Below are 19,870 nucleotides of genomic sequence, written 5' to 3'. Positions count from 1 at the left end.
GAGGAGCGGACCCGGAGCCCCGCGCTGGGCGCTGCTGCCGCCGCTGCCCCGCACCGGGGCCTGCACAGCTCGGAGGCGGGGGGCACCGGCCGGGCGGTGCCGGGGGCGGGGCGGGGGGTGCGGGCCTCGGTGCTCGCCGCTGCCAGCTGGCTCCGGGCGGGCCTCGCCGCCCCTCCCCAGCCGCCGTTATTTATCGGCCGCCGCCGCCGCCGCCGCCGCGCTCAACAGCGGGCAGGGAGCGCTCGCTCGCAGCCGCTGGTACCCCCGGCCCTTCCTTTCCCTTTCGTTCCCCGCGGCGCGGCCCAGCCTTGTCGGGCGCGGCCCCCTCGCTGACCGCCTCCCTCTGCGCTCTCCCCGCAGGACCCGTCTGTTCCCCCTCGGGCTATAAGAAGGCGGATGATGAGATGTCCGGAGCCACGTCCTCGGCGGATCTGGACGAGGCACCAGCCCGCACCATTTACTTGAACCAGCCCCAGCAGAGCAAGTTCCGCGACAACTGGGTCAGGTATGAGCAATCCCCTCATCCCCCGTTCCGGGTGACAGCCTGCACACCCCGCAGCCATGGGCATGCACGGCTCCCTTCTCTGCACGAATCTATTTTGCGCACAGTAAGTTGTGTATTGTTGGCTTCAGTGGGCACCAGATCTGGCTAAAGGCAGAGAGGAGAGGCAGGAGGGAGGGATCCAGCAGCATCAGCAATGGTAAACTGCATCCATCAACAGTAAGAGCAGGGGATTGATAGGGCTGCGTGGGTAAGATGCATGAAAAGGTCTTCAGTGGGGCCGTTCAACTCTGTAACACTGGTCCTCATGTATTACTCCTGGACACAAGGGCTAACCTATGAAAACTCAGTTTGAGAGCTGGATTGGATCCACTTTGAGTGTTCTCTTTAAAAGTAGCATCCAATTGTAAGAATAACTAGACTAAGAATAAAGAACTAGAGAGTAGAAAGGAAAAGTCTAAAAGGATAAAAATAACTATAGAATTTACAAACTCTTATTCTCATGTGTTGAAGGCTATGGTCTACTTGTGTTCTTTAACTTGGAGACCACAGGGAGTTTTCTCTGGTATTTCATTGTAGGAGCGTGTGTTTAAGACTTCTGTTGGTATGATTAATGCCAATGTTATTGCCATTTGGAAGCATAAATGGTGTGCACTGAAACATGGAGTATGAGGATGTATGACAAGTAAGTTGTAGCAGTAGTCGCAACGCTTGCCTGGGGTTAGCTGGGTTAGGGAGGTGAACAGATGGCTCCTGTCATGACAAAGGAGGAGCGTTATTTAGCAGGCTTCTGTCTGTTAATGCAGATGTTTGGGTTATTGTTCAGAATGGTTTATACAATGAGTGCTTTCTAAAGAAAAGAAAGGAGTCATATCCTGCTGAAATTATTATTTCCATTAGCTGGTTTACTGTGTGTATTATCAAGGGTGGTTCTAAGAATATCCTCTGGAAGGATGCTGGTGTTCTGGGTAGTGCAACTTACACATACAGGATTTTTTCCTCTACTCTGACTTATTATATGCTTGTCTGGTGAAGTCTATGGTTTAGGAGCACTTAAAATGACAGATTTCTTACTGTCTCGCTTTTCTATGTGGGCAGCAACATTGGATGTTTTCTCACTTTATTTTTATTTTTCCTTGACTAATTATGAGCTGAGTTTGGCTGTTTTCTGTGGATGGACTACTTGTGCTTTTCCTGCTGTACAGAAGGAAAAGCAGGGAATAGAGTGTTGGTAGAATCTGAAGTTTGGGGTTTCTTGAAGGGATTATGTTCTGGCTTAATCTAATGAAAAAGGAGGGTGTGTGACTGCTACCAAGAACTTGTTTCTGATAGTCTTATTATCAGCCCCTCAGAGCTGTTGTCCAGCTTGCTGTCTGGAAGCAATCCCCTAGTAGCTGTAAAAGTTTGTCAATGGTTTTTCAGTCATGAGAAATACTGGTACGTGAGGGATAGGACAAAATGCAGGTAGTGCAGTGGGAAAGTAGAGATGTTTGCATTACCTGATTAGCGGTCAGCTTCTTAGTGTCATTTGGAAATTAGGTTCACTTTATAATAACTTGCTGCTTCTCAGTAAGAAAGCTTTGACTTTTAGAAGGGTGACTTTGACTCTGCTCTCTCCATGCTCTGGATTAGTTTTCTTCCTCCAACCCAGGTGTGAATGAAGGCAAAGGCATTGAGGTCATAATATCTGAGTAAGGGTTCCTTGCATGGAAAATGTGTGGTGATTTACTTACTTGCTTGCATATGCTTGAGTTCTTGAGGTGCAGTTCTGTATTGCCCTTGGACTTTGTTGCTCACTGTGTTCAGCTTCTGGGTTTTTCAGTACCATTGGTTTTGAAGATGCCTTTTCTCCATAGGAAATGTGTACCACAGCAAAAGGCGCTGCGTAACTGGGTAAACTTGCACAGTTTATCCATACATAAGGGCTTACAGGCAACTAAACTGAAGGAGATATTAAAGCAGTTTGTTGTAATCATGGGACTTCTGTCACCTATTTTATAGTCGTCAAGGATTCTCTGAACAGTGTTGGGAATTTGTGCATGTTCATAGGAAACTTTTGAAATAAAGGGGTAGTGTGGAATAGCTTGCTCAAAACTAAGGAACATACAGCAAGGTGCAGAGGATAGGGGAAGGTGGGTCAGTGGTATGGCTTTCTGTTTAAGGTGATCTGAGCTGAGCAACCTGAGCTTTTTAAATTTTTTTGGAGAGAGGCACTGTTGAAAGTTTGTTTGTGGGAGCAAAAGGAAAAAAGTGATTTTGGACAAGTTAAGTGAAACTGATAATTCCCTTATCACTTCTAAATAGATAATGCTATTGCAAAAGTGAAGTAGGTGGCAAGGTGGTACTAACACTTCCACAAGCCTTGAAGTGTGAGGATATAGAAGGAAGAGCTGTTTCCTTTTTCTCCCAGGCTTTCTGGTATAAATAAGTGAAATTATTAGAACTTGTGGGGCAATGGCTGATTTCTTTTGTGCTTTTCAGACTTTGTCACAAACTTTTTTAAAACCTAGTGCTTTTGGATTTAGCTTTGTCCTTTGTGCGTGTGTGTATATATATGACTCACCATTCTTTATTACACTATAGCAGCAGTGATTTCTTCTGTAGGAACATCTCTCTTCTATTTGCATTAGAAGCTGCTTTTATCCCTACTCTGTTCAGTTTGAAAAACTTAGTGTATGTTTAAGTCTCTGGACCTTGTCTTAAAAAGTAAATGACTTTCCATTTTCAGCTAAAACATTTTCCAAAGCATTTTAGAAGCTTTTAAATATGTATAAAAAAAATTAAACAAATGCAATTACTTTGTCCAGCACAGCTGTAACTGTGGTATTAAGGATGTTTGCTTTTAAGAAAGCTAGTTAGCACCTGTTTTGACTTTTCGGTATGTATAACTTCAGTGTGATCACCCTTTTGGTGAAGAAATTTTTCCTAATAACCCATCTAAATGTCTCTTGGTGCAGCTTGAGGCTGTTACCTCTTGTCTTTTCACTTGATACCCGGGAAAAGAAAGCAACCACCTGCTTGCTCCATCTTCCTGTCAGGTACTTCTAGATGGCAATGAGGTACCCCCAAGCCTTCTCTTCTCCAGTCTAAACAACCCCAGGTCCCTCAGCCATGCCTCATCAGGCTTCTGCTCCAGACCCTTCACCAGCTTTGTTGCCCTTTTGTGGACCTGCTCCAGCACCTCAGTGTCTGTCTTGTAGTGAGGAGCTCAGAACTGAACACAGGATTTGAGGTGTAGCTTTACCAGTGCTGAGTACAGAGAGATGATCACTGCCCAGGTCCTGCTGGACACACTGTGTCTGGTACAGGCCAGGATGCTGTTGGCATTCTTGGCTGCCTGGACACAAGCTGGCTCATGTTCAGCAGCTGTCAATCAGCACCCTCAGGTCCTTTTCTGCCAAGCAGCTTTCCAGCCACTCTTTCCTAAGCCTGTAGTGTTGCATAGGGTGGCTGTGGTCCAAATGCAGGACCTGGCACTTTGGTGTGCTAGACCTCATACAGTTAGCCACAGCCCATCGATCCAGCCTGTCCAGATCACTCTGTGGAGCCTTCCTGTCCTCCAGCAGATCAACACTCCTGTCCAAGTTGGTGTCACTGCAAATTCATCATTATGATGTTTGTCTTCTGGAGCTGCCACTCTGTACTGAAGCTCTACTTCCAGGGAAGCGGCTGGACATTGCCTGCTGATGGGAAGTAGAGAATAAGTCTTTTCCTTTGCTTCTGCACATGGCCATTGCTTTTAATTTATTAACTGTTTCTCTTGACCCATGAGATGTCTTTCCACTATATTCTCCATCTTCAAGCTTGCTGAGGAGGGAAGTGATAAAGTGGCTTAGTGGGCACCTGGTGTCCATCCGAGGTCAACCCCCCTCAAGTTTAAAAACAAACTTACCTGTTGCCTTGCAAAAACACAAGGGGTGCAGAAGGGGAATGATGATGGGGGTCTCTGTCAATATTGGTACTCTGCCATCTGTCAATATTTGAGATGGCTGAAGTAATGGCATGAGTTCTTTTCCAAATATTTACTCAGTGAAGACTGTTTTGCTTAGAGTGGGAAAATTCTGCAGATCTGGCTTTAATATAAATACAATTGCTTAATGCTTCTTATTAATTCAGGAATATACTCTGACATCAGTAGCTTATTGTGTGTTTAACAGTACTGTACTGAAACTTTCTTCCAGTACCCGTAGTAAAAATCACAAGCTAAGTGATCTGAGCTTCTCATTAGTCCCATGTGTTAATGTTGATGCAAAAGCAGTTGGAACATCAGATTTCTTGATTCAGGAAGCACAAAAGTGCTGAAAAAACATTAAGGATGCTTTTAACTGTATCCAAATTACCTAAGAACATTGCAGTTGCTGTTGTAACTGTTGCTCTACGTAATGTTCTTGTATTCAAGGCCTGATAGTGAATCCTGGTACAAGTCTGACTTGGATCTGAATCAGGACTCCAGGTTCAGTCTTGGTATGTGGCTTGAGTGGGAGGTCAGGGCAGAGCAGCAGTCAGGAATAGCAAAATTCTACTTGTGTGCTTTTAGTGCATTTTGAATGAGAAGTATTGTTGAAAAGCTTCCAATCGGAACAGAATTTGGTGGCTGGAACTATTAGGGAGGTCCCAGAAGATGTGTTCTGGTATCTAGAAAATCTCCAAGTTTTCTACAACAAGGTCAGAGGCCTGTTTTTCATACAGGCAAAAGTTAAATTCTGCTAGAGAAGATAATGAGCAAAAAGCCTTAATGTTCACTTTTAGACTTTACAGGCTCTTAAAATTCAAGCAAACTGGTGAGAGCAGATTTCTTTTATAAGGCAGAAGCACCACTACTAGGAAATCAGGACTGAAGACTGTAACAAGGCTTCTAGTAGCACCACGAGTCCTTTGTTGAACAGGCTGTTGTTTTATCTATAGTCCCAGACTGTCCTCTCAGTGTCTACAGGGTGCTTGCTGGTTACAAAACTATGGGCACAGTCTGAATTCTTGTTTAATTTCAGCTGTATGTTGCATTAGATGAAGCTTTCTTGTCTTGCAGATAGGTACTGTAGAAGCCCCTTGTGATGTAGAAGTGTTAATGCATTTTGAATGCACTTGTAGATTCTCACTGGTGCTTAGTAAGTCTGGGCTGCTGAAACAGGAGTTGGTATCACTAGCCAATTAGTACTGACCCTTGTAACATGAGTATCCCAAGTAGTTTTCACTGTGATCTGTGATTGAAAATGTAAATGGTAGTGTGCTATGTGCAGGTGCATTTACCTGCACTTACAATGTAGACCAGTGTTCCTCTTCACTAAACTGTACCTTTGCTCTTGAGGTAAAACGGCTCCCTTGTGTTCGGTTTCTTCTTGGTGGAGTTCAGACATTGTGGCCATTTCTACTAGTGCTTGTATGACATTTGGAAATCTCTGCTGTTGTCATGTGAACAGATCTCTTGCTTGACTGCAGAAAAGCGTTTTGGAATTCTCTAAGAAGGGACGTATTATTACATTCCAAATAGGACAAATCTAGGTGTGTATTAAACTAATCCTCTAACTTTTTTTAGTTCTAGGTATATGGAGTTCTTATCAGAAAGGAAATATTCAATAGTGATATGTACTTCTTGTAAATAAGCAAAAATTTCATTTCCCTGCAGTGCAACTGTTGCTGATACTGTAATCTTATCACAACAAAAAGGCTTGGCTACAGCTATAGAAAGGGCATTTTATTTTTAAGCTGTTAAAATTCACTAAAAAGTAACTGGTATTGAATGCCTGGTGCTGATGTTGTGTTTCCAGATTGTGCCATTTGAGGTGGCTGCATGTTTGGTCTTAGTGGGATACTCTTAGGGCCAGAGCCCCTGGACAGTTCAGCTGTTGAATTTCACCTGGATGAAATGTCTGGATGGAAAAAAACCCCCTCAGATGTGAGAGTTCTACTGTCATTCCACCTGCTGCATTTTGAGCTCTTTGGCATCCTAGTTTATTTTTTTATCATGCTGGATTTCGTATATCAGCATTAGCAACACAACAAGGGAATTAAACTGGGTCCTTTTTTTTTTTTTTAAGGTTAAGTTACTACCTAAGTGACTTTTAGAGAGTGGAGCCAAAGCTTCTCTGACTTCATGCAAAAGAAGCTGTTTTCCCACATATTCGTTGAATAAATACTTGCCCATATTCAGCAGCGAGCATTCCTTTGTGACTCTGCATTTCTGCTTATTCTTCTACTTCAGTGATCTCTGTCCAGAGAAATATATGAACAGGAAGAGACTAAGTGTATTTGATGATTCTTTGTGTAGCTTGAGCAAGGGTGGAGCTAAAGCAAGGGTCTTTCAGGACTTAGAGGTGTCAAGTACAATAAATCACACTTCCTGAAGTCTCTGGCTGTTTACAGTTGGTGTATAGAATCATAGAATCTTAGAAAGGGTTGGAAAGGACCTTAAGATCATCAGGTTCCAACCCCCCTGCCATGGGCAGGGACACCTCACACTAACCCATATCACCCAAGGCCTCGTCCAACCTGGCCTTGAACACTGCCAGGGATGGAGCATTCACAACCTCCCTGGGCAACCTATTCCAGTGCCTCACCACCCTCACAGGAAATAATTTCCTCCTTACATCCAGTCTAAACTTCCCCTGTTTAAGTTTTAACCCATTACCCCTTGTTCTATCACTACAGTCCCTAATGAAGAGTCCCTCCCCAGCATCCCTATAGACCCCCTTCAGATACTGGAAGGCTGCTATGAGATCTCCACGCAGCCTTCTCTTCTCCAGGCTGAACAGTACCCAACTTTCTCAGCCTATCTTCATATGGGAGGTGCTCCAGTCCCCTGATCATCCTCGTGGCCCTCCTCTGGACTTGTTCCAACAGTTCCATGTCCTTTTTATGTTGAGGACACCAGATCTGCACACAGTATTCTGATGGAGGTCTCGCAAAGCTTGTGGTCAGTGCACTGACTGCTGGTGGTTTGTAGAAAAGGGTGGAAGAGTAAGAGGTTGTCTTAAGTTGGCCTAAGTAGAGCTCAGGAGCTGTAATAACTGCTTTCCACATAGTCGCTGTTGACTGTGGGGTTATTTGGTCAGTTTTCAGAGAAATGTAAGTGTTCAAGGCCAGGTTGGACAGGACCTTGGGCAAGATAGTGTAGTGTGAGGTGTCCTTGCCCATGGCAGGGGTATTGGAACTGGATGATCTTAAGATCCTTCCCAACACTAACTATTCTATGATCCACTTTTTTTGTCACCACTCCTGTGTGTCACTGGAAGAATAGCTGCTTAAGGTGTGGTGACGTTCAGATTAAAATAATGGCTGTAAAACTGAAGTTAGTGCTCTGGGTCTTAAGCAGCTGGTTAACTTATGTGAGTTGGTTTGATTTCCACCCCCTCCAGTCATCTTCATATCAGTGCTGTGTGTTAGCTATGAAGCCTATTTTGAGTTTGCGCAGTGGTAATAACCTTCCTCTATTAACAGTAGTATTTCCAGGTTAACTGTTCCAGTCAGTTCTGTTTTACTGAGTTGTACTTGCCAGCAGGGCTACTGACAAGCGAGGGCCTATTTCTGTAGTGATGACCTGACATGACTGTGGCTTGCTGAAACAATGTAGTGCCTACAGAGCTTTTAGTACTGTTTCTAAACAGTCTTTGTCTAATGTATTTGTTAGCGCAAAATAACCGGGAGTCTGGTCCCCTTTCTGTAGGGATTGCATGAGTAGAGAACAAATGGAAAGGCCTTTTCTTTTTGCATGCTTTAGGAAAATCTTCCAGGGTATGGGATTTGGAAGCAAAAATGCTATTGCTTCTATTAAATGTGACCATGAGGTCTTGTTTTTATGTTAAACTGAGCGTAAGCAGTTGTGTTAATGCCTGCTTTGTATTAAGACTGCCGTGATCACTTCTGTAGGAAGCCTTTTTAGTGGAGCTGATACTTTGACATTATCAATTACATTAGTTTTTCCAATCTTTGCCTGTGTGTGGTAAAAGTCCTACTGATATCAGGGCAATTTGGCATGAGGTAATGGAGGCTAGAAATTGTGGAAAGTCCGTACATGGTCAGGAGTTGATCTTACTGAATTAGAGAGTAACAAGACAGCCATAATTCAGTGGCAGTAGTTCATAGTGCGTTTTCATGTATGTTTGTCTTAACAGTCTATGCAAAGGTAACAACTAAAATGGAGAACTTGAAGCCAAGCTTGTAGTTGATGCAGCTTCTGAGGAAGTGCAAGTAGCTGAGCCAACCTGGGTTCTGCTCTTGAGATGAAACTTGTGCATTAGGGTAGGTAACAGTACTTGCCAATAGAAGCAATGGTAATCAATGCAAATTGCACTTACCACCCTGCCTTTTTATTAGGTTGGTGTAGGACACAACACTGATGATGCACATTACTATAAAACATTGAGTAAGATATGGTTGTGCTAATTTAGATTTCCCTTTGTGTAAAATACTCCTAAGCCTCAGGGGTTGTCTAGCTGACAGCTGTCTGCTTTTATTTTTTGATTTGGTTATGTATGAGGTCTTGAATTTAAATTGATGGAAACTCTGCTTCAGGAGAGTTTCAGTGTCTTAGTGCAGCAGACCCAAACCACTCTGGCCTAGGAAAACAAGTTCTGGTGAAACTTGACCTCCAGGGGAGTTAATGGGCTAGCGTGGTATGTCTGGAGTCCTTTAAAGAGGCCCAAAACAATCTTTCTTTCCCCAAATCATATGATTTGAGAGAAGATGTCTCAGATTCTAAGCTGTGATAAGTTCCTCCTCTTACAAAAGAAGGAAAAGCCATCTTTCAAAAACACAATGGTGCCTGTAGTTGCTTCTGGTGGAAACCCATCTTATAGATAGAGGAAATCCTATGGATGAAGGCAGTGTTGCTCTGAGAAATGTGGGGGAATGAAATAGTAAGTCCTTGAGAGGAAAACTGTCCCACTGGTACAAGTTTTCACAAGTTACTGGGCACTGCAGTTTGAAGCAGCTAGAACCGTTTTCTACCAAAGTTCAAATGGGTGCTCCCTGTCGGTTTCATTCTGGGGACAATTGAGGACAGCAAATTTATTCCTCTTCTATGCTATTGCAACAGCTTTGTTGGGAAATCTTTCAGGTTTGGATGCTTCAGTGGCTAAGCAGAGGAGTGTCCTTTAAGCAAAGTTATGAACTGACAATACATGAACTTGTATGCGGAAAATGTTATTGCTGTTATGGAGAAACTGTACAAGAGTGCAGGAAAAGATGGAAACAAAGCAGGCACTTGGGCTATGGGCAGTGTTGCTTCAGAGGTGGGTGACAGATATTCTGATGTGATGGTTCTGGTTCTTGGTTCTTTGCGTTGCTCTGCAAGTTTAAGCAATAATATCTTGTAGGGTTTAAGTAATATGTTTTTTACTGTGCAAGAGAAGTCTTGCTCCTTTTATACTCCTGCTATGACCTGAGCTCAAAGTCTGCTTCAAACTAACTAGAGTACTTAAACACCAATACCCTTTTCACCCTTTATGGTTGGAGTCCTCTTCTGCAGGAGCCCTAGTCTCAAAGATTTTTCTGACAGTGAGGCTTTTTGATTAAACTGGGGACTGTGTTGGTAAAGGCAGAAATTGCTCCCTGCTAAAATAAAGCAACACTGGTTGTTTAGGACATAGTTTCCAGTCAACAAATGATATTTGTGTAGGCATGTAAGTAATTGATGCTTATAAGCCTGCATGATCTGTTCTTTGGGGGAATTTGTAAACAGTTGATTTTTGTCTCTAGCAAGTTTTCTGATCAAAGTACACTATTTTAAGCAACGCTAAAAATCTTGTGACACTTGAATTTGTAACAACCTATCCAGTGTTCTGCATGGCAGCATTGTTTGCTGGGATATTCTTGTGAATGAGCTTCCTCTGTGCCCAGTGTAATTGCGTATTGGTTTTTCGTGTTAATGTAGTTTAGTATTACTTGTGATATTTAAAGCTTATTGCTGTACCTCCCGCAGCAATGGTGACTGTCTGGAGGCAGCTTCTGTTCATACTGCTTCTGTACTTTAGCTGTTGCAGAACCTCTGAAGCTGATGTTAATCTAGACATTAAAAGAAGTGTCATACGCCTGCAGGAATGCACACGCCATTCCACTGAAGTCACTATTTGAGCCCTTAATTCAAGCAGACTGTCTTTTCTTTGTTTTTATGATTATTTTTTTCTTTTTATTTCCTTCTCTGTTGCAGGACATCTGATTTCTTGTATGTGATAATGGAAACAAAGCTTGGTTGGTGAAGAGCAGTCAAGTCCTTAACTTGCACTTTAATTACCCAGCCCCTCTGCTGTGGTTCAGATGTCTGTGCTTGGCTTGCTTAGTAATTGTTCCTGTGAATTGATGTATGTTAAAAGTGCTAACATGAGGCAACACTTATTCTTCAGCTCTCAGGTTTGAGAGTATTTCAAGTATGTGAACTATGGAATGGATAGCTGTGAGTGAATGCTGCTTAGGGAAGAACAGTTTGTACTTAACACCTCTGGAAATGAGACCATGTGTCTTGGAGATGCTGTTTTTTTCATCATGGTTAACCTGCAGGTGATGTTCATCTTGGAGTTGTCAATCTAAATTCTCAAGGAAGGGGTAGAAGTGCTTTAGATAGCTCTACATTTTCCCAGTCAGCTATATTATTCAGCTGCACATTGCCAGTACCATACACTTCTTGAGGAACTAACCTCTCTGTCTTGCTGGTAACCTTTGTCTCTTCAAGGATGATTCAATAGAATAAAACTTCATGAAAAGTTCTGGGGAAGCAGCAAAAACAGTGGGAGTTGTCATAAGAAACTTTCACTTTAATAAACTGCAGAACTATACTGGAAAATGACTGAGTTTCTCAGTGCACTGTTTGCACCTTTTCATTTGAGTGTTTGTCTTGGGTTCAGCAGTAGCAGTCATATTTCTCCTTAGTAGCTGGTGCAATGCTGTGTTTTTGACTTTCAGCCTGGGAACAGTGCTGATAACACCGATGTTTTTAGTTGCTGCTCAGTAATGTTTACTCCGACCAAGGACTTTGTGAGTCTCATTCTCTGCCAGGGAGGAGGGGAGGCCAGGAGGAAGCAGAGACAGGACACCTGACCCAAACTGACCAAAGAGGTATTCCATACCACAGCATGTCATGCCCAGTATATAAACTGGGGGCAGTTACCTGGAGGGGCTAGATCACTGCTTGTGTCTGGCTGGGTATCGGTTGGAGGGTGCTGAGGTGTTCTATTCTCTTCCCTTGTTATTTCCCTTATTATTATCATTGGTGACAGCAGCAGTGATTTGTGTTACACCTTTAGCTACTGGACTGCTCTTATCTCAACCCGTGGGAGTTACATCCTTTTGCTTCTACCTCTCATCCCTCTGGAAGCAGGGGAAAAGAAGGGGTGGGTGGGTGGGGAGTGATATAGCAGCTGTGTGGTTCTGACTTACAGCTGGGTTTAAACCATGACAGTGTTACCAAAAGAAGTAATTAATCATTGATACTTCAGTAGCGTGCTAGTGAGTTAAGGTATGTGAATGACACTAACTTTATCAAATCATACAGTGATTGCTTTCAGAAAAATCTCTGCAGTACTGTAGAATCAACGAGGCCAGAGTCTTTCAGCCATTCTCTTGTGCATGCAACCCATTGATTGAACAGGATTTGGTAGTGTTGCTCCTGACTCGCACAGTGGTGTAATTTGAAACATGACTTAAATGAATTAAGTTGCAGATATAGAGGAGAAGTCTCTTCTTATGTTTGCATACCTGATTAAACACCAAACTTGTGTAGTTAAGCAGGGTTTGCATAGTTGACAGCTGTTGCTTTAGGGAAATACAGTTTGTTGTTTGGGTTCCTGCATGTTCTCTTTCTTCCCCGCCACAGCCTGTTCTGTGAGCTGCAGACCTGGAGTTCTTTGAGTTGGGTACCAGGCACTTTGAAGATAAGATGGCTGTGACTGGGGCTGGTCAGAGCACTAACCTTTGCAAATATTTATGTTTAGTGACTGAAATTGTGCTCCAAGTGAGCTACCTGAATTTTCTACCCATTCACCTACAGATTTTAACTTTGTTCTGAGCTCTGATTATCCTGAAGTCATTTATAATGCATCTGTTTGTTGGGAGAGAGCACACAACATTTATTTTTAAGTATTGTATTTGTCCTTTAGAGAGCAGCTCTTCAGGGCCAACTTAGTCAAATAGTCCTGCCCTGCTTAGGGTATTAGTTAGCTTTTCATAAGAAGCTTTATTTTTGAATAACAAAATATGCTTGCTTTTTGCTTTTTATGCATATGCATTAGTTCCCCATCTAAATGGTGACAGCTTAATGTGCCCCTCTGTAATTAGAACTGTACCTATTTTCTGTAGGCATCTGTTATGTTACTTAAGCAACAAAATACATTCACTTAGTTTGTATGAAGCTCATTCAGAGGATCCTTATTGTGTTGGCATTAACACAATCATTAGAGTAAGAATATTGTTTGGATCAGTTAGCTATAAAGTCAGTAAATGGTAGAATGTTGATAATTAAATGATCCGGCTTGATTGCAGTCAGGCAAAGTCTTGCTTTAATAGTCGTAGGAATGTGGTATCGAGGGGAATACTGTTTCGATAGAAAAGTCTGCCCGTGCTTGATTTCTAATGAGTACTGCTTTGGGAATTCACTTGTACGTCTAAACTCTTAACTTGATTAAACCATATTGTGCAAGTCATAAGGTACTTCTGAGATATGTGTTTAAATTGTGTTCTATATTAAAGGAAGGTTGTTGGACCTGAGACCAAGTGAATGTGGCTTAAAGCAAAAAAGTACTTGTAGTTGGAAGAAATTAATAGTATTTAAAGGAAGTAACTTCTCTTCATTTATATGATAAATGTACTATGCTGCCTGCTTTAAACCTTGATACTAACATTGACTCTTATACTCCTACTTGAAACTTTTTGGTCATAATTGCTAAAATAAAAATCTTCTAACCTGCAGCACAGCCAAGTACAGCGTGGTGACATTTCTACCTCGATTCCTGTATGAGCAGATCAGAAAAGCTGCAAATGCATTCTTCCTCTTCATTGCCTTACTGCAGGTATTGTTTCATTGTTTTGCCTTGACTGTAATGTAATGTAGTAGATGTTGTTTTGGTTGTTATGCTTAACTGTGGGGAAATTCTTGTACATACCTCATTAATAATACTTTAAAAATACATCTATAATTGAAGAGTCTCTAATTGCCTTCTACTTTCAAATTGTAAAATCAGGTTACTTTTATTCTTAAGTTATAACAAGAAATAATATGGTAGAACATGGAAGCTATTGAGAAAAGCATATATGGATTCTTGTGAAACTGTTGGCTGTTTAGATAGTCCAGATTATCACTGTTTCCAAGTGAATTGTGTCATTTGAATGCTTTTCTTGTGAAGAGAGAAATAGAATACATGTTCATGTATGGCATGTGCAACAATTCTATCTTCTAACTTTGTTAGTAGTTATTTTGAACTTACTGAGAGTTTAGGCTAGTTTGCCCATGGAAACTGGGTGTCAGTCAGGCACAAACCAGAAAGATCTGTGTTCTCTCAAGAGCTTTGCATAAAGTTCTAAATTTGATAGAAGCTAATTTTAAATACAAATACAAAATGGTTTCCTCTCCCTCTGTTCACAGCAAATTCCAGATGTGTCTCCAACAGGAAGATATACCACCTTGGTGCCATTGCTATTTATTTTAACAATTGCTGGCATCAAAGAAATTATAGAAGACTATGTGAGTATTATTATGGGAAAGGCTGTGCTAAAGACTAAGTGTTTAAAAAAAGCTACAAAATGCCACAGAGCATTGTGTGCCTGAAGTCTATTGACTCATTGCTGAACAGCAGCAGAACATCCTTTTGACTTTCTGAGTTTGGAACTTGGCTAGAATTTCTGTGGCACACTGAGATAAATTAAGTATTTTTATTAGAGTTAGTGAACAATGAAGCAGGAGAAGTCAGGGCACTTGTTTCTACCTCTTTGGACTTAATTCCTTTATGTAGGCCTGTCTAGAAAGTCACTGAGAGTCGTGACAGATACGTGCCCTATTTAGGGGCCTTAAAAAGGGGGCCCTAGCACAGAGAAAGCTGACTGAGGGAAAATCTGCACTAATTTTAATACATCTTATTATAAGAGGTCTTTTTGCTTTGTGAAAATTTTAATGAAATAAGAAAATGATCTAAACAAACAGCACATTGAGTGTATAGTGCAGTTGTCATGTAAATATACTGTTCCTCATTGTTCCTTTTGTTATCCTTCCAAAAGCAAATTTTGCAGTCTTAGGTTTTTACTGTTGATCCACGTTTGAGCCTCACTTCCAACATGGTGACTGTCCCTTTATATTATGTTCTTTTACAAACCATTTGGATTTAAATGTATATGTGACTTAAAAAAAAATACTTAATATAAAGACAGAAATGATCCAATGTATTATTTTGCAGTTTGTCACGTTTCTAGCTGGTGGGTTTGAAATTTGTAATAAGGTGTAATGAAATGTTTTGTTTCCTTGCAGAAAAGGCATAAGGCAGACAGTGCAGTGAATAAAAAGAAAACAATAGGTAAGACTAAACAGTCTGTAACTGAAATATTTAAAGTGCAAATTGTGAATACCAGAGTACTTCTCAACAATTCTATTGCTTAAACAGTCGTGATGGGAATGCATGTCTGTTTGGATTAGGAAGTTATTGGAATGTTAGGATTTTACTTTACCAAACGTTTCAGACCTATGCTAACAAGCGATACTTGAGGGTGAGGCTTGGAGGGGATTATTAGAATTTAAATTTCATTTAATCTTAAGGTTGCACAGAGTTATACCGTTCTTGGCTCCTCCAAGAAATTAAAACCTACCTCCACTCTCCACAAATTAAAACTGAAACCAAAAAAACCCAACAAACCCTTGAAATGCTAAAAGCTGGTGTCAAAGTAATTTTAAGTCATTTTTGTATGAGGTGCTGTCCTTAAAATATAGGAAGAACTCTGGAGACTTTGTGGATTTGCTTTCCTGAAGCATCACTAAAAGAGAATTTAACACTGATATCATCTGAATGTATCCCTAATGTATTGTTGCTGCTTGGCACCGAATATCTGAAGACATCATTTTCATTCTTTTCATCTTCCTTAACTGAAAACCTGCAGAGTTTATTGTTGGCTACCAATGATCAGTCTAGGCTGCAGCTGTGGGATGCCTGTGTTCTGGTGTTGGACATCTCTGCTGCTCCTCCACAAAGAGCTGCAGCTGAAACAGAAAACAAAACACAGGGACGTGACTTCTAAGCAGAGCTGCTTCCTCCCAAACACATCTAGCTTAAGTGTCAAAAAGCCAAAGAAACACTTCTAGGAACCTGAGGAGCTGAACTACCTGATAGCTCCATGCTTCAGTTAACAGGCATAATGTTTGCAGGACTGTTTTCAGGGAGTTGTTCTTCCTTCGTGCTTGAGAGGTTAAGTTGATCATTAAGATTGTATATAAATGAACATCAAAAAGCGCTGCTTTACCAGTTCTTCAAGGTAATTTCTCTGCAAGAGTCTGGGAAGCTGTTTCAAGTGCAGCAACACTGTGTTTACTAGTCATGGGAAATCAGCAATTACTGCCTGTAGCACAACAGGCCTTGTTACAGGTAACATGAGGGACTGCTCTTTCAAAGGTCACATAGGCAGTTCTAATCCATTTGTAGTTAGAACACATGCTAACAAACACTTCAAGGGAATTTTATCACAGTAATTATGGAGAGACAACCTGAAAGAGTTGGAGTTTAGCACTTAAAACCTCAACTAAAATAACTTTACGTTAAATACTCTAAATAAAGTTTTCGAAGTGGTAATTAAAACTGAATCCTCACATTTCTTAAGAGGAAGGCTAAAAAGAGGCTCAGTCTTGAGACTTGTATTATGAGAAGGAAAAGCTAATCAATGTCCAGGTTGGGATTAAGATGAATTAAATGTGAATGTACGTGTCTTTACGTTCCTCTTACAGCTGAGTGAGGTCTAGTCAATGCAATGAGTATAAGGAGCAGTTCAGATCACTCAGAAGTAGACTGCTATTGGCTGCTTGGCTGTGTTCTGAACTCCACTGCCTGCAACCAGATGCTTGCTTCAGTAGCATGCATGTAGGCTTTGCGTTTATCTCCATGTGTGGTGTTTTTTTTATGAGTACTGTATCTTCAAAGCTCATTTCCTATATTAAACTTACCATTGAAAGCTTTGGTTTGCTTTGTGGAGAGGCTTTGGTACATAGGAATTAAATTCCCTTTGGAGGAGATTAAACTGAAAGTCCTCCTCCAGGTGAGCATTGTACATCTCCATTAGGAGCTAGAGCATGTTAGGCTCTGAGCCAATGTTTTATACTTTGGATGGCTTAATGTGGTGTGTATGGAGATGACATCTGAATCTAGGGACCAGACTAAATGTAATCCCAAGCAGTATATTACATAGATGTAGAGAGCTCAGAGCTCAGTTATAAATGCTCTGATGTATTGATCTTCTCATTATCAAATTATAGAATAAGCCTGTAGGGAATGCCCCTAATAGTAGACAAGCACAGGACTAGCAAACTGTTGCACAAGACTTGCCTTTCAGGAGCAGCACTTCGAGTGGCTCTGCACACCTAGGTGTGAATGACAGCCTTGAGTCCTAGATCTAGAACATCAATACACTTCTGTTTTAGTCTTGAACAGAAAAGAAACTGTTCTTGAGTAGGAGAGGGTCTTGTTAGGTACTTATTCTTTGTTACTTTAGTTGAATTCCTATTGGTAATTTTATTAATTTTACTTTCATATAAGTATTGTAGAGAAGACAGTATTTTCTGTCCTTTAGAGTACTCCTATGAAACTGCATTGAGTAGAGGCTGAAAAATTGCAACCCCAGAATTTCTGAACTAATTTATGTTTAATGGAAGCTTTCTGTTTAGATTGTGGGGTTAAGAGTTAAACAAGAAACAATAACGCAGTTATTTGCTTGACTAATTTCAATAGCTGAAGTGATTTCAGTAAGTGTTAAAGCTAAATTGTTTTCTTGAGTAAATTGTCTAAAAGACCGAGTTCTTGGCACTTGATGTTACTAAATCTCTTTATTGCATATGAACATATAATAATGTGAACTGTTTGCTGAAATGTCTCATAAATTTTCTGGTGGAATGGGGATATGCTTACAGCAAGGTACAGGAGATGCAAAATGTTGCAGTTCCTCTCTGAGGGTTTGGGGTTTGAGTCAGGGCTGCAGGTATGTGTCTTTTTCACTTGAGATTCTGGGCTCAGGACTCCTCCTGATTTCTGAACTAAGCAGAGCTCAATTCAAGTGCAGTTTAGGATTGGGAAGGAAGGGGTACAACAAAACTGTTATTCCCCTAACACGCATATATTTTTTTGGGTGGAAGCTTGGCCATTTAGATGCATTGCTAAGAGTGCTTCTGTTGCTGCCCACACATTTTTGTCAGTTACCTTGCTGTGACCCATCCACTAGAATAATAAATCTTAGGATTCAGTGCTTTATCTTCTTGGAATTTGGTATGGTTTCAAATGAGCTCTGTATGAATTGCATAGAACTGATGAGAGAATTGTTTGTATTCAAAATAGGAGGCTGGCTTCTTCAGCTTTCATCTGTTGTACATGACATGTCTTGAACATCTTTGGAAACTGGCTGCAGGTGCTTATTGTGAAGGTGTGAGTTTGTTTAGGTGCACTTAGTGTGCTCAGACCCCAACTGGATTTGGTCACTCAGCAGCAATTTGGTATAGATTTTTTGACCTGAATGCTTAGGCTAGGGTGGCATTAAGTATGTGTAGAAGCCTCTAGAGGAACTACTTGGGTAGAAAAGCATGTTCCAGGGCAGAGGGACCAGTAAGTGTGTTAAGGCAGCAGTTTTTGTGGTGTTTTGTTTGTGTTTTTGTTTGGGGTTTTTTGTTTGTTTGGTTTTTTGTTTGTTTGTTTTTTCTTTGTTTTGTTCTTGCAGTCCAAACTCAGCCTTAGGTTTGGCAGAAAAAGAATCCTAAACTTTGCTTTTCAAAGGCCTTTAAGCCTGCTTCACTATTAAGCCTCAGCCTTATAAGTGCAATTGATATGGCAGTGAAATTGGATGTGTCAGGGTCAAAACGTTGTGATTAAAATGCAAGGAAAAAAGGTGAGAAGTGAAAGTTCTGTGATTAAATCACAGACAAAGATGCTTTCTGATACTCGTTGACAGTGGACAATAAAGCCCTTTGTTTTAAGGAAGTTCATTTCCCAAACAAGGCACAACACTGCCCATCTGCAGGTTAGTATGAAGTGTTCCCAATAAGGAATCAGGCCACCAACTGTTGTCTAGCAGGTGATAAAAAGGATATAAATATTAAGGGGAGATCTTTCTTTTTTGAAAGCACATGTCTGCAGCTGTGTACAAAAGTGTGGTCCCAGCTTCTGGAAAGTAGTTTTCTGATCTGTGTTAGTTCCATTCTGGTCAATGTTTGCTACTACTGATATAGTTGTTTTGAAATTTGTCCAAATTTTGTCTGTTCAATCTAACTCTTAACTTTCTTTCCAGTTTTAAGAAATGGGATGTGGCAGAACATTATTTGGAAGGAGGTAAATAAAGTTGGGGGTGGGAGTGAGTGGAAGAAGGCATTCTAGAATTACTCTTGCTTAAAATTCAGAGGCCTAGAATTAATATACTCTATGTGAGAATTCCCTGTGACTTGGGGTGGGAGGGATCCTTTCTGTTGCAGTAGTGAAAATTGCCCTTATTGAGGCACTTGAGTACTCATCTTTAAATGTTACTATGTTTTCATCCGGTGTTAATGAGCTGTTCCAAGCGGTTTCACTTGAGCAGTTGATATGCTCCAGGGTCTAAACTGTATTTTTGTTTTAGTCCACATCCAGAAGAGTAACTTTCACTGCAATGCTCTACCTCCCTTGAAAATCTGAGACTTATTTTACTACTTGTGCTGAAAAGTTCTGTGGTTTGAGGCTAACAAGTAAGCTGTGTACTCAAGTAAGGAACACAAGCCGCCTCAGGCACTCAGAATCTATGTTCTATAAAGCCCTGTTCCAGGGCTTGGTGAGCTTTATTTCTAGAACTTGCTGAAATCCCTCAGGATGTATTGATCTAATCATGGCTTTTAATGCCTTTCTTAAGGATAAAATTAGCCCTGTTGCCTAATAAATGAGCGTAAAGTACACTCTTTTGAAACCTCTGGGAAATGAGATCTGCCTTGAGACCTAAAAGCAATCCTGATGAATTGTTAAGCTATAATGGAAACCAAAGATTGCCAGGAATTCTGATGGCTGATGCCCGTTTGTGTTTCCATGTCCATTTGTAGTGAGGGCAGAATTCAAAGATATTTAAAGCTGAGTCGAATCTGGTTTACTCATGCCCCTAAGCACTTCTTGAACTGGCCTGTGTCTGAATCTGTATATTGTCCAGGCTTGCATTTAATGTTAGAGAGTAACAGTTCTGTACTGTCCACAT

General features: G+C 41.1%; 1 protein-coding gene across 3 annotated transcripts in view; it reads left to right on the top strand.

The window, feature by feature from the left end:
- Positions 1-19,870, top strand: part of ATP8A2 (ATPase phospholipid transporting 8A2) — a 335,578-nt gene that overhangs the window by 42,228 nt on the left and 273,480 nt on the right. For 2 of the 3 annotated variants that reach the window (XM_061374620.1, XM_061374621.1), the window contains exons 2-6: positions 361-505; positions 13,398-13,497; positions 14,070-14,168; positions 14,946-14,991; positions 18,947-18,987. In XM_061374620.1, coding sequence (XP_061230604.1) covers positions 361-505; positions 13,398-13,497; positions 14,070-14,168; positions 14,946-14,991; positions 18,947-18,987 — 431 coding nt within the window. Of the gene's footprint in view, positions 1-360; positions 506-13,397; positions 13,498-14,069; positions 14,169-14,945; positions 14,992-18,946; positions 18,988-19,870 lie in introns of those variants that run through there. The other variant, XM_061374622.1, reaches the window with a different exon arrangement.

Source organism: Neopsephotus bourkii, unplaced genomic scaffold (assembly GCF_033783945.1).
Source record: "Neopsephotus bourkii isolate Nb327-2 ecotype Australia unplaced genomic scaffold, CSIRO-AGI_Nbou_v1 NB_1638, whole genome shotgun sequence".
NCBI lineage: Eukaryota > Metazoa > Chordata > Aves > Psittaciformes > Psittacidae > Neopsephotus > Neopsephotus bourkii.
The sequence above is the reverse complement of the archived record's forward strand: the minus strand, read 5'-3'. Positions and strand labels throughout refer to the sequence as shown.